A 14,453-nucleotide genomic window follows, 5' to 3' on the forward strand; every position below is an offset into this window, starting at 1 on the left:
TTCGGTTCAGGACCCTGCAGAGTCAATCCATTAAAGCACCTGGACATCGCAAGCCAGTTTCAACCAAACAGATTATAGTCAGGTGCTCACCAATCTAATCTGCAAAATATTCAATAAAGCTGTTGCGTTTTCACATGGGAACAATCTGAAAAAGGAGATGAGTGCTAAAGCATCTTTTTCTTTCACTAAATGATTGAAGTGAAAAGTGGTGCCAGCCATCATCGTGTGACCAATCACTGCAGTTGTAAACAAACCTGCAAAAAAAAAAAAAGGATAAAAAATTGTTATGAATAGTATTTTAATTTACATTAAAGCATCGCCACGGCTGGGGACGAGGAGGGGAACGGGAAAAGGCTTATGTTCTTTCTTCACAGTGAAATAATTATTGTCAAGGAAGAAAAAGAAGACGCATGTACTGTTACTTTTTAGACAATGCGATATATTTTGGTATTGCCTGCAACCAGCCCTTTCTGAGGCTGCTTCCCCCCTGCTGCCTCAATCAGAGGTGCTAAGTGAGTCAATCCAATGGCGACAGGGAAAGCTGGCCCTCCCTCTGTGCCATGGTCTCTATTTAAATCCATCCCTCAGGTGGGCTACTTTTGATGCTTCTGCTGCCTTTCTTTCTCAAAACATGGGGTGGCATTGGAAACCATGGACGGTTTTAGTGGGCTTATTAAGCCTTGCTGCTCTGGCCAGAGTTTTGGCAGGTGAGAGTGCCTTTAGTTCATACTGTTGTTGAGTTTAGTGGTGATAAAGAACCTGCGACTCAGCTAAGGAAGCAGGACACAATGGGGGCGTGGAAGGCAAGGTAGGCAGGGGCCAGGGGAGGGGGGGGGATGGGGGCAGGTAGAAAAGGGAGAGCCAGCGTGGGCGCCCTCCCTTTTCGGCCAGGCACAGAGCAGCTTCATCAGCAGGGCTTCAACTTCCCTTGTGCAGCATTGAAAACATAGTAGCGTTTTGCAGTTCACCTGGCTGAGTAAGTTTAAGTGCTGGGGCTCTGCACTTTTCTGCCAGGCTCCGGCAGCATTTAGAAACAATTGTAGGGTTTTGCAGTTCATGTGAAGGAGGAAGCTTAAGACTCAGGAGGGGAGGGGGGAGTTCGGCAGAAGCAACACTGAATACATTTCAGGATCTTAGGCAGCATTTCAGCATTGCAGTGGTTAATGTTCCTGCCAGGCATGGCAGGGCTGGGAGCAACCGGTACAGCATTTCAGCTTTTTCCTTTTGTGTTAGGGCTTAGTCTTTCCTGAATCAGCCCTGGAAAAACAGGGCACTCTCTTTCTGCTAGGCACAGCATGGGGTGCAGCCGGCAGAATCTTTCCCTTTAGTTTCACTTTTGAAATCAGGTAGGCAGGCATGACGTTCTTTCCTCCTTACTTCTGCTTTAGCTGGAGCCTACAGCTTGTGGTGAACCGAGCTGAACAGTTAAGCAAAGGTATTTAATTCTATATCCTTAAAGGGCCAGCAGTCCTGTATTTATATGTTTAATTGAATTATTGCTTATGTTTAAGGGCCAGCGGCCCTCAAATCTGTGTAACTTTTATTGCATCTAAAGTATTTGTTTATAGGGCCAGCGGCCCCATGGTAATTGTCTTTTCTGCTTATTTATTATTTATGGCATCAAAAAGGCTGGCAGCCTATGTTAAATCCAGGTAATTTTAAATTGCTGTTGCCCCTTGCAAAGGGCCATATGTGCTTAAATTTATTTCAGCTAGAAGTGTTTTGTTATAGGGCCAGCGGCCCCATGCTAATGTCCCCTGTTACATTACTAATTAGTATTTAGGGTGGCTAAAAAGGCTAGTGGCCTGTTTATTCTTTTAAGGCCAAGGTCCCTGGTGTAATGGGTATTTGCATACTTAGATATGGGTTTGGTATTTCAAGGATTAGCAATACATAGGTATATATGTTTAAAGGTATTATTAAATAGCCATCTCATATCGCATATACCAATTTCCCCCCCTGCTGTTGTATGAGGTATCATTTACATTATAATTACTAGTGTCCTAAAAGAACAAAGGCCACAGTGGTGCAGTGCACATTGTATTTAAAGGGCCAGCAGCCTGTTTTCAGTGCATGTCTTTGTATGTTGGGGTGGCAGTACTTGGCAGTAGCCATTTTGGGGAGCAGCACAGGACAAAGGCCACAGCAGTGCAGTGCACATTGTGTTTAAAGGGTCAGTGGCCTGTTTGTAGTGCATGTCTTTGTATCCTGGGAGGGCAGCACATGGCAGCAGCCATGCCGGTGATCACCTGGAACACAGGGCGGCAGCCAGGTTGGGGAGCAGGGTTTGACGGCTGCCATTGAGGATACAAACAGCAGAGGTTTAAAAAAAAAAAAAATAAAAATTTATCAATTAATTGTAACTTTGCAATGCAGTAATTGTCAGTCGGGGATGGTGTCTACAAGTCAGCGGTCAGCAGCGGCAGAAGGGTCCTCGGCACATCAACAGGCCCTCCTCGGGGTAGCAGGCTCAAAAGGTTTGGCGGTGAGAAAGATCAAGGTTAAGAACAGGATCATCAAGCCAAAAGCGAGCAAGCAGACCGCAGGGCAGTGCAGGCGCAAAAAGCAGAGGGCATCCAATACTGCAGCACCAGCTGTAAGTGACACGGATCAGTGGCTGTTAGAAATTAAAGAGCATGCAGCTGCGCACGGAATGGAGTGGGTAAGGCAGCGCATGGTGGGGTCTCCCCCTTCATTGTCTCACGGACGGGGCAAAGGTGCTTCGTCAGGAGAGCCCGAGTGCTCACAGGAGACGAACTAGTGCAGGATATAACAGCACTCTCCTCAGCTTTGCAGGGTCGGTGGTCAGCGTTACGCAAGAGGAGCGCCAAATCACAGCAGCTAGGGGCATTAGTGGACAAGGAAAGGCGTCCTGTGGGCCCCAGAAAAGCTATTAATTGGCTCTGATGCGTCACTGGGGCTTCCATGATTGTCTTAGGTTGCGGGGAAGCTTTGCCAGCCCCTGACACATTGGCTACAGGTTCCACGGCTCCTAGCACAGAGGCTACTTCATATGACAGGGGACGAGGTAAGCCTTCGAATTGTGATACTTTATAGTGGTTGCAGTGATACCGAAAGGGTGTTAGCCGAGTCTCTTTGCTTTTGTTTTCTTCCTCATAAGAGGGAAGAATGTGAGGCAAAGAGGTTCGGCAGCGGTAGTCTGGGGTTCTCATCCTGTGAATAAGCATGAGTAGTGGGCAAGTGGTTACTGAGGCAGAAAGGATCCCTACTACTCAGGCTACCCCTTGCCTGTCAACCCTACCCTCGATTCCGGTGCTGCAATTAAGTTTGCCAGCCTTAGTTCACACTCCTCAGTTGCCAGTAGACGTCAATCCTTCCCTTAGCCCCCGCCAGTTTGGCTTCTTAAAATCCAGCACCACAAGTAGTGAGCAATGTTTTATGTGGGGTCACATCCTTAGCCCACAGTGTGCCAACATCAATTAAAGAAAAAATATGGGAGCGGGATTATATTGATATATTTTTCGCTCCTTATTATTGATATGGAAGTTGAGCCAGAGAAAGGGGATCAAGTGAGGTAAAAGAAAAGAGACCCAAAGTGGCCAAGAACATTCAGAATTGGATCAGGGCTTTCCACACTTTCATGACCGGGATTGTGGAACGCGAGCCTGAACATTCCCCTTTCCTCATAAGATACATGGACACCATCATGATAGGGCAGAGGCGGGGAGGTTGGACTTGGCTGAACTACGACATTTGTTTTCGGAAAAACATGGCCCAAAACCCCGCCGTCTCTTGGCAGCACAGATTGATTGACCTGTAGTTGGATGAGATGACTTTACAGACGTCCTCATGGATGGATAGAGCGGTTCCATCATAGTTATTCGAGAGATAGGGGCTCATTCATGAGAGAAGTTCATTTCAGGGTGCGGGGAGGCGAGACACATGCAAACAGTTCAACGCTGGTCACTGCACGTGGAAAACTGTAAGTTCAAACACATTTGCTCCACCTGCGGTTTCGGTTTACACCCGGCCATTCAGTGTCGCACCTCCAGAGATCACAGACAATTTTCAGCAGCAGCAGGGGAGGGGGATGCCCGGCTGAGTTCACGGACCCCAACCCTGGTCAGCGTTGAGGCAATGGCCCATGGTTTGATCGCTATCCTTACCAGGACGAGGCTGAGCGGATTTATACTGGCTTCATGGATCCCTAGTCAAATTATAGCCCCTATTACGCTGGAACCCCCTCCAAGCAATGCACGTTCAATAGCGATGCATGAGGAGCAGGCAAGGAAAAAAGTGTAAGCTGAATTAGCTTTAGGCAGGATAGCAGGCCCCTTCCCTTATCCGCCTTTGCCAAATTTGGTATTATCCCCCTGGGTATGGTTCCCTAAAAAGAGCCAGGACGCTTCCGGCTGATACATAACCTGTCTTCCCACCTGGTAATTCGGTCATCAACCAAATTGACCCTCATGTGCAGTGTTGTACTCCATCTGACGTGGCAATTCAGATGATCAAGGAGGCAGGATCCGGCGTGCACATGGCTAAGGTAGACATAGTCTGCATTTCGCCTTCTGCCAGTGCACCTGGACTCCTCCCACTTGCTGGGTTTCCATTTCAAGGGGCAGTTTTATTTTGACTGCTGCATACTGATAGGCTGTTCAATCTCTGGCGCATTGTTTGAATTCAGTTCATTTTGCATTGGGTAATCGCACAGCATGTGGATAGAAGGCAGATATTGCACTACCTCGATTTCCTGTTGGTGGGGAGGAACGGCACTGACTGCTTTAACCTTACTGGTCATCGCAAAAGAGGTAGCTAGACACTTCGGTGTCCCATTAGCTGAAAAAACGGAGGGACCAGCTATCACAATTGCCTCCCTCAGGATTGAGCTGGATGCGGTGGCCCAGCGGTCCAGGTTGCCTGAGGATAAAGTGTTTAAGCTTAGGGAGGCAATCTCTGAAATGCGCTGCCTTAAGGCCACCTTGAGGCAGTTCCAGTCCCTGATCGGGTTACTTACCTTTGCTTCAAGGGTGATTCCTATGGGCAGGGCCTTTTTTACACAGGTTATCACTTGCTACGGCTGGGGTGTGTGAAAAAACACCAGTCTAAGGGTTTCCAGTGCAATTAAGAGTGACCTGGTTGTGTGGGAGACCTTTGGAAAGGACTTCAATGGCGTTGCATTGTGGCAGGACCCCTAGGCAGAACAGTGAGTTGGAGTTATTCACAGATGTGGCAGGAGGTGTTGGATTCGGGATTTATTTCCAGGTAACTTGGTGTGCTGAGTGGTGGCCACATTCGTGGGGCCAGCACAGTCACCAAGGACTTAACATTCCTCAATCTGGGGAGTCACTTGTGGGGTCTCGCATTGTGTTCAGATCCGACAACATGGCTGCAGTGAAGTGATTAATGCACTGTCTGCATGCACTTTTGAATCTAATGCTCTCATCCGGCATTTGATGCTCACGTGCTTGCGCTTCAATATCACCTTTAGAGCGGCCCATGTCCCAGGTAGACTCAATAACATTGCTGACTCTCTCTCCCGCTTGCAGTTCACAACATTTCACAGCCTAGCACCAATGGCAGACCGTTACCCGACCCCCACACCCGAGGTGGTGTGGCTACTTGGCCCTCCGAACTTTGGAACATGATTTTGGGGTCCTTGTCAGTGAACACACGGAAGAGCTACCTCTTAGTGCTTTGGGAGATGCTAGATACAAGGCTTGAAGAGGGAAAACTGACTCCTCGCATTCACAGGTCCTAAACAGATCAATTGAGAGCAGGAGCAAATATCACCCTCCGTGAATGGTATGGCGAGCCCACTTGCCCAGTTCGTTGCTCGATAGCATATTGGCAGATACGGTGTACAACATACGGAGGTCCTCTGTTGGTACACGCGTCTGGGGTACCATTAACGAGATACCAGTTTTGTCGGGATTGCAATGGCTTTAAAATCCTTGGGTCTGGGCAAAGAGGGCTATTCGCACTCCTTCCGCATAGGGGCAGCGGCAGCTAGTTTGGCGAGATCATGGCAATTGGCGCTCTGGAAGGTTCAGGAGATGTGAGGCCGCCGGGTTATTTTACAGGTAGTGGGTAGCCAGGATTATCGACCCTCCTCACCTCATGTGTTTCTTTTCTCTTGCTTTAATTTGCACAGATCATGGGTGGAGGATGTCATTTGTGTGGATGATTGGGCACATAGGAGGGCCCTGCAATGCCCGACAGGGGAGCACCTAGGGATGGCACCTCAGCGACCCGTTTTTGATTTGGAAAGGGATGTTGTGGGACCAGTTATTACAGACTGTGGAGCTACACAATCGCAACCCTGCCACTCCTTCGGCAGTCGTCATATATCTCGGCGGTAATGATATGCCCCATACCAAAAGCGTCGCTCTCACCCAAAAAATGCAGAAAGATTTAATTGTATTGTATAACATGTTCCCGCAGTCTGTGATGGTCTGGTCCTGCATCACCCCTCGCAGAATATGGAGACGTGAGTGCGCTCATTCAGCGATGGAAAAGATTAACAAATGGATGGGAAAATGAATGCGTGTCTTTGGTTTGTTACACACGAATTTATAAATGAGTCAGGGATGTTTTCGACCTGATGGTGTACATCTATCGGACGTCGGCTCGGACATTTTAATTCTGATCTGCAGGTTCAAGTGGTGTTGCACCTTATGGCCGCAGCCCGGGTGGGTTGTTGGGGGGGGGGGGGGGGGGGGTCCCCAGTAAGCAGTGTCGCTACCGGGGAACCGTGGCATGGTGACTGGCAGAAGTGACAACCCCCCCCCTGCATTTAGGAGGATCGAACAGGCGGTTCGGACTGGGCAAGCGGCCTAACAGATCCGGCACAGTCCCTCGATGCTTCAATGGCCAAGAGAGAAGGAAATGCTGGGGCGATTAGAACAAACATTCCCGACTTCCACGGTCGGGTCGCCGGACGCTATGGCTTTAACTGCCAGGTGTCAAAGGACAGCTCCACGGCTTATACGGCCAAGGGGTGTGCGCCCGCCTCTGACTTTTATACTTACCACATAGAAGCGGGGGGCTCGCTGGTCACTAATTTAGTTACGAGTTGTTATGGAGTTTTGTACAGTTATAATGATGTTATTGATATGTTTGCTAATTGCTGATTATTCAATGTCTATGGGCTGCGGCCATCTTTGTCCAATCAATAAAATCTGCTTTTCAGAAGAAGTTACGTAAATTGTGCAGTATTTGGGAAGTGGGAGGGGGGGTGTAAACACAGCCTTTACACTGCCCCACATTGCGTCAATGTAGGCAAACCAGTGGTGACCTACTCCGTAAAACTATTTTATGTGCTCCTTCCTGGGCGGGGGAGCGTGTCTGCTTTTGCATAATAAACCTGCACCAGTACCTTGTGCTCGAGACTGGCTGGAGGGAGGAGGGGGTTGGTTTTTTGTCTCTTTATTATCTAACTGCGTGCCTGGTGCTGTAACAGCATGGCACAGAAGGTTGGCTCTATTCTCTCTGCTTGGTTAAATGTGATGCCTTTTTCCTCAAGGCAGGTGCTACATAAACTGAAGGCAGCTTTTTCTTGGAGAGCGCTTCCTTAATCTGACTTTTGCGTTTACTTTTGCAATAACTCAGGAAACCTAATTCTACATTTTAAAAAAAAGTTTGTATTAAACGCTCTTCCGTCTGTTGCTTCCTCAGATTTGTACTTGTCTTACACTTTTATCAAGACTCTCGACTCTCTAGTATTAAAGGACTAAACCTGGGTTGAGGTTCTCAGCAGCTGTGCCTCTGGAGGAGCTTTAGTGGCACAGTAAGCTTAGCGGTCGCGAATAGCCACATTCCTATGAAACCAACCCCCGTCAACCTGGCTCTAGGAACTTCCTCCGCATAGAGCAGCTTGGCCATGGGAACCGAAGTGTCACTGTCCTCTATTACTAACCGGTTACTGACCTAACGCGATGTGTTTACCCCTGATCTCTCTAAACTTCTCTCCTGGCAGCCTGCAGTGAGACTGGACTGGATTAGTCACTCAGACTGGCAGGGAGTTAACCTGGCCATGCTGAGAAGGAAAACCTTGTGCAGGGTCAGTGGCGAGGGACTCACTGACAATAGCCGCTTGCTCTTGCAAGTATCCCCCGCTGTTGGTGTCAAGCTCTTGGAACAATGAGTGGCTTACCTAGTTGCTGGACATGGGGTGGGGGTGTATTTTGACTGAAGTTTTAAGGGAAGAATTATGGTGTTCCTAAAGTGTCTATGCTACTAGATTAAACATCTGGCAGATTACTGAAAGATACTTTGCAGTAGAACTCAAATATTTATAAGATAAACTTCTCGACTTTTAGAAGTCTCAAAGTGCTTCTCAGGGCATGCCTAGCCAGTCAAGTTGTTAGGATAACCACAATGAATATGTATAAGACGTTTGCATATAATGGAAGCAATGCATGCAGTGCAGGCTCATGTGTATTCCTTGTGGATATCCTGATTAGTTAGGTGTACCCCCCCTCCCCCCAGGACTGGGTTGAGATGCAGTGTCTAGTTTAAAGAGTAGTAACCAATTTTAAAGAGAACTTTGGGAATCTGACACATCTTGGTGGGGGAGGGGCAGATTATTTTTGAACTCCTCAAGGTTCTGGTTAGAGCTGAATGTAATATTGGCTTCTGATAAGCTTTCCCCTTCATTTGCTTCTTTCAGCTTTCATTTCCTGATAAGCTTTTGGAACTTTTTTAAAGCATGCTGTCAATCTTTCATTCTAGAAAGTTTACTAGATTTTTTTTTTTCAGGGTGTCTTGTTCTGGTCCTCCATACCTGTAAATGTACTACAGCAAGAAGCTTATTAAAATAATGGGTGCTAAATTGATGAAAGTGCTACCTGTGTAATATTCTTTCATAAGATGTTGGAAGTAAGCATTGAATAATCCCTGTAGGTGTTCTATTATAGTATTGGACTAGGATTCAGGTAATATTCTGGATGAGTTTACATGGTCTCTTCCATTGATCTACCTTACGATGCATGGACTATTTTTTTCTCCTTTTAGTGTCTAACTGGAAAAAAAAGGTTTTTTTATCTGACTCTTCCAGACAACACCTTATAAATTCCATACTGCCTAATCAGTGACTCTAATGCCTGAGACCTGACTACACATGCATTAAGATTTTCATCATACTAATGCTCCCATGGAGGGAAGTCTGCTGTCCTCTTTACTAAGTATATACAGTACCACCTTCCTTAGCAGTTGTGTGCAATAAAACAGCACTTGGTCCATACATGCTACCAACTGTGAAATCTTACTCTGGCTATATCCCTCCTATCAGGTCCTCTTTGTCTGTCCTAAGCATAATTCAGACTTACTGTTTGTTCTTGCTACCTCTATTGGAAGCATTTGCTAGGTATATGGAACTGTCAATGACAAGACTTTTTCTTCTTTTGAGCTTTCTTTCCCTGAGCTTTGAATTGTATAGAAAAGTCTGTCTTCTTGAAGACAGGTATCCAGATGTTTGTATGTTTACCTTTTCCTCTCCTAAAGAGTCCATCTTCAGTGTTGGTCTCTGTTTTATAGTGCAGGCCATATCATTTTGGTGTCTGCTTTGACTTGCCTCCACCTTATTTGTCCTTGTGGATGTGATGTAGAATTGAACACCCAATTCAAGATAGGGTCTCACCAGTGACTTGTAAAGAAATAAGGCTTTTTTTCTACTAGTAATACCTTTCTGTGTGCACAGATACTATGTTTTCCCAATATTTTCATACTGACAACCTTTAAGGTCCTTTGACATCCTAGTTTTCCTTTTGTCTAACAGTTAGTAGATTTTTCACCCATCCAAAGCAGTATTTGGCTCTTACATGCATGGTTTTGCTATTAGAGTGCTGCTGCCAAACCCTGGACATGCCAATTAAAAAAAAATCTATTCATTCCCTTACCTTCACTTCTGGCTCTTCAATAGATTAAAGCAGAGAATCCCAAATAGGACACAGTCAACCTTCAGTGGGGTCACAAGTGCCTCAAATGGCAGTGCTCTTCAGGCATTAGAAACAATATTGGTACTGAAAATAGGTGTGGAGCCTAAGCTTGTGCACAGGACATAGTGACCCCATTCTTGCATGAGTTTCTGTGGTAATGGGAAAGCTTGGGGTGAGGAGGAACAGGAACCCCTCCAGATCATGTGAGCTTTCACTGGCTCACAGGCCCTATGCAGACTCATTGCTAATGCTGCTGCTTGCAGAGGTCAGGCTCAGGACCAGCCATGAGTGGCAGGAAGAGCAGACATTCACAGCTGCTATCTCCTTATCCACTGAATCTACCCAAGAGAAATGCTGCCCCTGTCACTAGCCCAACCCTCACTTCTCACTAGCTGTCATCCACCTCTTACCCAGGTAGCAAAGGAAAATGTTGCTGCTACTCTTGCCCAGGGTGGTGATTAGAGAAGGTACTGTCTTCACAGGGAGGGATCAGGTGGAAAGAGCAAGAGAATAGCAGAGGATCAGCCGGGGTATATGAGAAGATGGGTTGGAGAGAAGGTGAGGCTTTGGGGTTATAGGGGATGGGGAATGAGTGAGGTGGATGGTGGGTTGAAGAGATTGGTGCAAAGATTAGCTGATGGATATAAAGAGCTGAGGGGAATGTAAGGAGGATCTCTGGAAAGGGTGGATGTTGAAGATCTGCTGGAGTGCGGTGAAGTGATGTTTGGAGGGAGTCTGCATCCCTGCTAGCTTTGTTTTGTTGTCCTCTGAAGTTAGTGGATTCAAGTACTAAAATCGAGTAACATTAGTTAAGTTTGGGAAGCCAGGAGTGGAGGAGTAGCCTAGTGGTTAGAGCAGTGGGCTATGACCCAGGAGACCAGGGTTTGAGTCCTGCTGCCATTCCTTGTGACTTTGGGCAAGTCACTTTACCCTTCACTGCCTCAGGTACAAAAACTTAGATTGTAAGCCCTCTGGGGATAGGGAAATACCTACAGTATCTGAATGCAATCTGCTTTGAAGTGATGAAAAATGTGAGAGAATAAAAATCTAAGTCCCTGGATTAAAGGACTATGCCTACTACTGAAGCCTGTAATACTCTGGTTACTTTACCTTCAAAAGAGTTGTCCCCATTAATCAGTATTTTGCTTAATGACTACAGGGCCTACTTGCTATGTGGAACTAGCCAAACTCCTTTATAAAATAGTTCTTGCAATACTTTCATGTACTCTTCATAATGAGTAAGAGCTATTCTAGAGATTGGAGCTATGTCTGTCTGGGTATGCATGATACTATAGAATTAGTCAAGCAGCTGTAAATACAGAACATTAGGCAGGGAAAAATGGGAGTTGGCACTGCCAGTGCTCTAGATGTTCTGGCCCTGTGCTACAGGACGTGGGAGTCTTGCTCTTATTGTCTGCTGAGCACCAGGGCAGCATCTAGAAAAGCAAAAAGTGGCTGATCATGGTCAGCCGACAGCAGTGTGGTACAGGAACAGTACAACTCAAAGCTACTTATTGAAAAGGCCCAGAACAGGCATGTCATTGGAGATAGTCTAAACAAGTCTTATACAAAATACACTGGTTATTCATTCAAAATTCTCAAGGCACAAAAAGGCTTATTAATCTCTACTACTTGAGGGCCACCATAAGAGTGGTTTACTTAGCATAACCAGTCATAATCAGTCCTCTCAAGTCATTTGTGTGCTCTCTCAATCATGCTTACAATCAGTTTAAGAACACAAAAAATAATCCAAAACTTAAGAGCACAAAAATGACTTGAGGACTGACTAGCTATGCAAAGTAAACCACTCTTGTTATGGTGGCCCTACAGTAAGCAAGCTTGCTTTTTATTTCTTGAAATAGTATTTTTGGTAGATTGCAGGTAGAATTAGCCATGCTGTCTGGGAGCACCCCTGGTGGCTTGAGGTGGTAACTTCTCCAAGTATATGTAGAGCCTTCCCACGTGACTGCCTTCCCTGCTTTAGTTGATCCCAAAGCACAACACAATGCCAGAAGAAGACCTGGAGCAGAAAGACTACCCAGGGAGGAGAGTGGGACTGCATGGCTATCTCATCCTATCTGCAGAAAGCAAACTTGCTTTTTTTTTTTTCCTGCAGATAGGTAGGCTGAATTAGCCATGCTGTCTGGGAATCCCCAACCCCAGGGATTTGAAGCATGATGGCAAGCTCAGACCTGGAAGAACCCTCAATCCTTGTTTACATAGAGCTAGCCACACAAGGTCCCCAGTACATGGTGGACAGTCTCAAGAATTAGTGGCATGATGTAGTATTTCCTGTCCTGTGACTGCATATGAACTGGCTTGTAATTGTAGGCGGTATAGAGAGGTGACCATGTAGCCACCTTGCATGTCTTGAACCAGCCCCTATCAGAGATGAGCAATTGGAAGTCTCTGCAACTTGTAATTGATGGGCTTTTGCTCTTTGTCGGGTGTTCTGATCTAGTTGCATAGCAGAAGTGAATACACTAAGTTAGCCAGTTAGCAAGGATCCATTTGGATACCAGTATACCCAAGTGTTTGGGTTCAACGAGAAGAGCTGGGAGTGTCCTGAGGGATTGGATCCTTTGTTTATAGTAGGCTAACATCCTTTTGCAATCCAGCATGTGTAATAAAGCTTCTAGGCTGGAAGCATGCAACTTAGGGGGAAAAAAGTTGATAGTTATGGTCTGATTCAAATGAGACCACCTTTGGGAGGATGGAAGGATGTCTGCAAGGTTACTTTGTCATGGTGGAATTGAAGATAAGGTGCATAGTGCACCAATGCCTGCAGCTCATAAATTTGTCATGCTGAGGTGATTGCCACTAGGAATAGGACTTTCCATGTGAGGTTTTTCAACAAGTATGTCTGCATAGGTTCAAATGGAGGGAGCATCAAGGTTTCCAGGACTATATTTAGGTCCCAAGGCATGGCTTGAACCGTAAATATTCATAAGGGAATCTTTGATAAAATGAGGAAAATAGAAAACTGAAAAGTACAGCTGCAAAGGTTAAGTGTTCAACAGGCATGGATATTGTTTAAAAATGCAATCTTAGACACACAATCCAGATGTATTCCACGTATTGGAAGGTGGAAGGAAGGCAAAACAATTATCGGCATGAATAAAAGGTGAGATGAGAATTTTCTGGCTAAAAAACAGGAAAAAGCATAAGAATTGTCAAGTGTAAAACTGATAAGGCAAGGGAAGAGAATTTGAAATTAAGTTGGCTGTAGAGGCAAACTCATAATTTTATATTTTTTTTAAATATAGCAGAAGCAACAAACCTGAGGGAGTTGGGACTGTTAAATGACCAAAGGGCTCTTAGGGAAGATAAGGCCATTGCAGAAAGGCTAAACAAATTCTTTGCTTCTGTTTACTAATGAGGATGTTGGGGAGACATGAGTTCTGGAGATGGTTTTCAAGAGTTATGTCAGATGAACTGAACCAAATCACTGTCTACCTGGAAGATGTAGTAGGCAAGATCGACACTCTATAAAGAGTAGCAAATCACCTGGACTGGATGGTATGCATCGCAGGGTTCTGAAGGAACTCAAATTTCAGATCTATTAAAATTTGTAGCCTATCATTAAAATCATCCATTGTACCTGGAGGGTTGCTAACATAACCCCAATTTAAAAAGGGCTCAGGGGTGATCCTAGAAACTATAGACCAGTGAGCCTGACATCAGTGCTGGGAAATAGTGGAAACTATTCTAAAGATCCAAATCACAGAGCATATAGAAAGACATGGTTTAATGGAACAGTCAACATGGATTTACTCAAGGAAAATCTTGCCTCAAAATCTGCTTAAATTTTTTTGAAGGGGTTACACATGTGGATCAAGTAAACTGATGTAGTATATTTGGTTTTTCAGAAGGCATTTGACAATGTCCCTCATGAGAGGCTTCTAAGAACTAAAGTCATGGGATAGGAGGCAATGTCCTTTCGTGGATTACAAACTGGTTAAGACAGGAAACAGTAGGATTAAATGGTCAATTTTCACAGTAGAGTGCCTCAGGGATCTGCACTTGGACCAGTGCTTTTCAATATATTTATAAATGATCTGGAAAGGAATAAGTGAGATGTTCAAACTTATTCAGAGTACTTAAATCACAAGTGGATTGTGAAATTGCAGGAGGACCTTGCAAGACTGGAAGATTGGGCATCCAAATGGCAGGTAATTTAATGTGCACAAGTGTAGTGTTACATATAGGAAAAAATAATCCATGCAGAATTTACAATGTTAGGTTTCATTTAGGAGCTACCACCCATGAAAAAGATCTAGGCATCATAGTGGATAACACATTAAAATCATCAGCTCAGTGTGCTGTAGTACTGAAAGCAAACAAAGTTAGGAATTATTAGGAAGGGAATGGTGAATAAAACAGAATGTCATAAGCATTGCTCATAGTGAGACTGCACCTTTAGTACTGTGTACAGTTCTGATCACTGCATCTCAAAGATATAGTTACACTGGAGAAAGTACAGACAGGTGACCAAAACAAAGGGGCTGGAACAGCTCCCCTATGAGGAAAGGAAAGTTTAGGGCTGTTCAGATT

At 45.3% G+C, this 14,453-nt stretch overlaps 1 protein-coding gene across 3 annotated transcripts in view; it reads left to right on the forward strand.

The window, feature by feature from the left end:
- Positions 1-614: 614 nt before the first annotated feature.
- The window catches only part of LOC115091242 (low-density lipoprotein receptor-related protein 2-like), a 271,760-nt gene continuing 257,921 nt past the window's right edge, over positions 615-14,453 (forward strand). For all 3 annotated transcript variants that reach the window (XM_029601348.1, XM_029601358.1, XM_029601367.1), the window contains exon 1: positions 615-707. In XM_029601348.1, coding sequence (XP_029457208.1) covers positions 632-707 — 76 coding nt within the window. In that variant the 5' untranslated portion in view covers positions 615-631. The remainder of the gene's footprint in view (positions 708-14,453) is intronic.

This window comes from Rhinatrema bivittatum, chromosome 1 (genome assembly GCF_901001135.1).
Source record: "Rhinatrema bivittatum chromosome 1, aRhiBiv1.1, whole genome shotgun sequence".
Taxonomy (NCBI): domain Eukaryota; kingdom Metazoa; phylum Chordata; class Amphibia; order Gymnophiona; family Rhinatrematidae; genus Rhinatrema; species Rhinatrema bivittatum.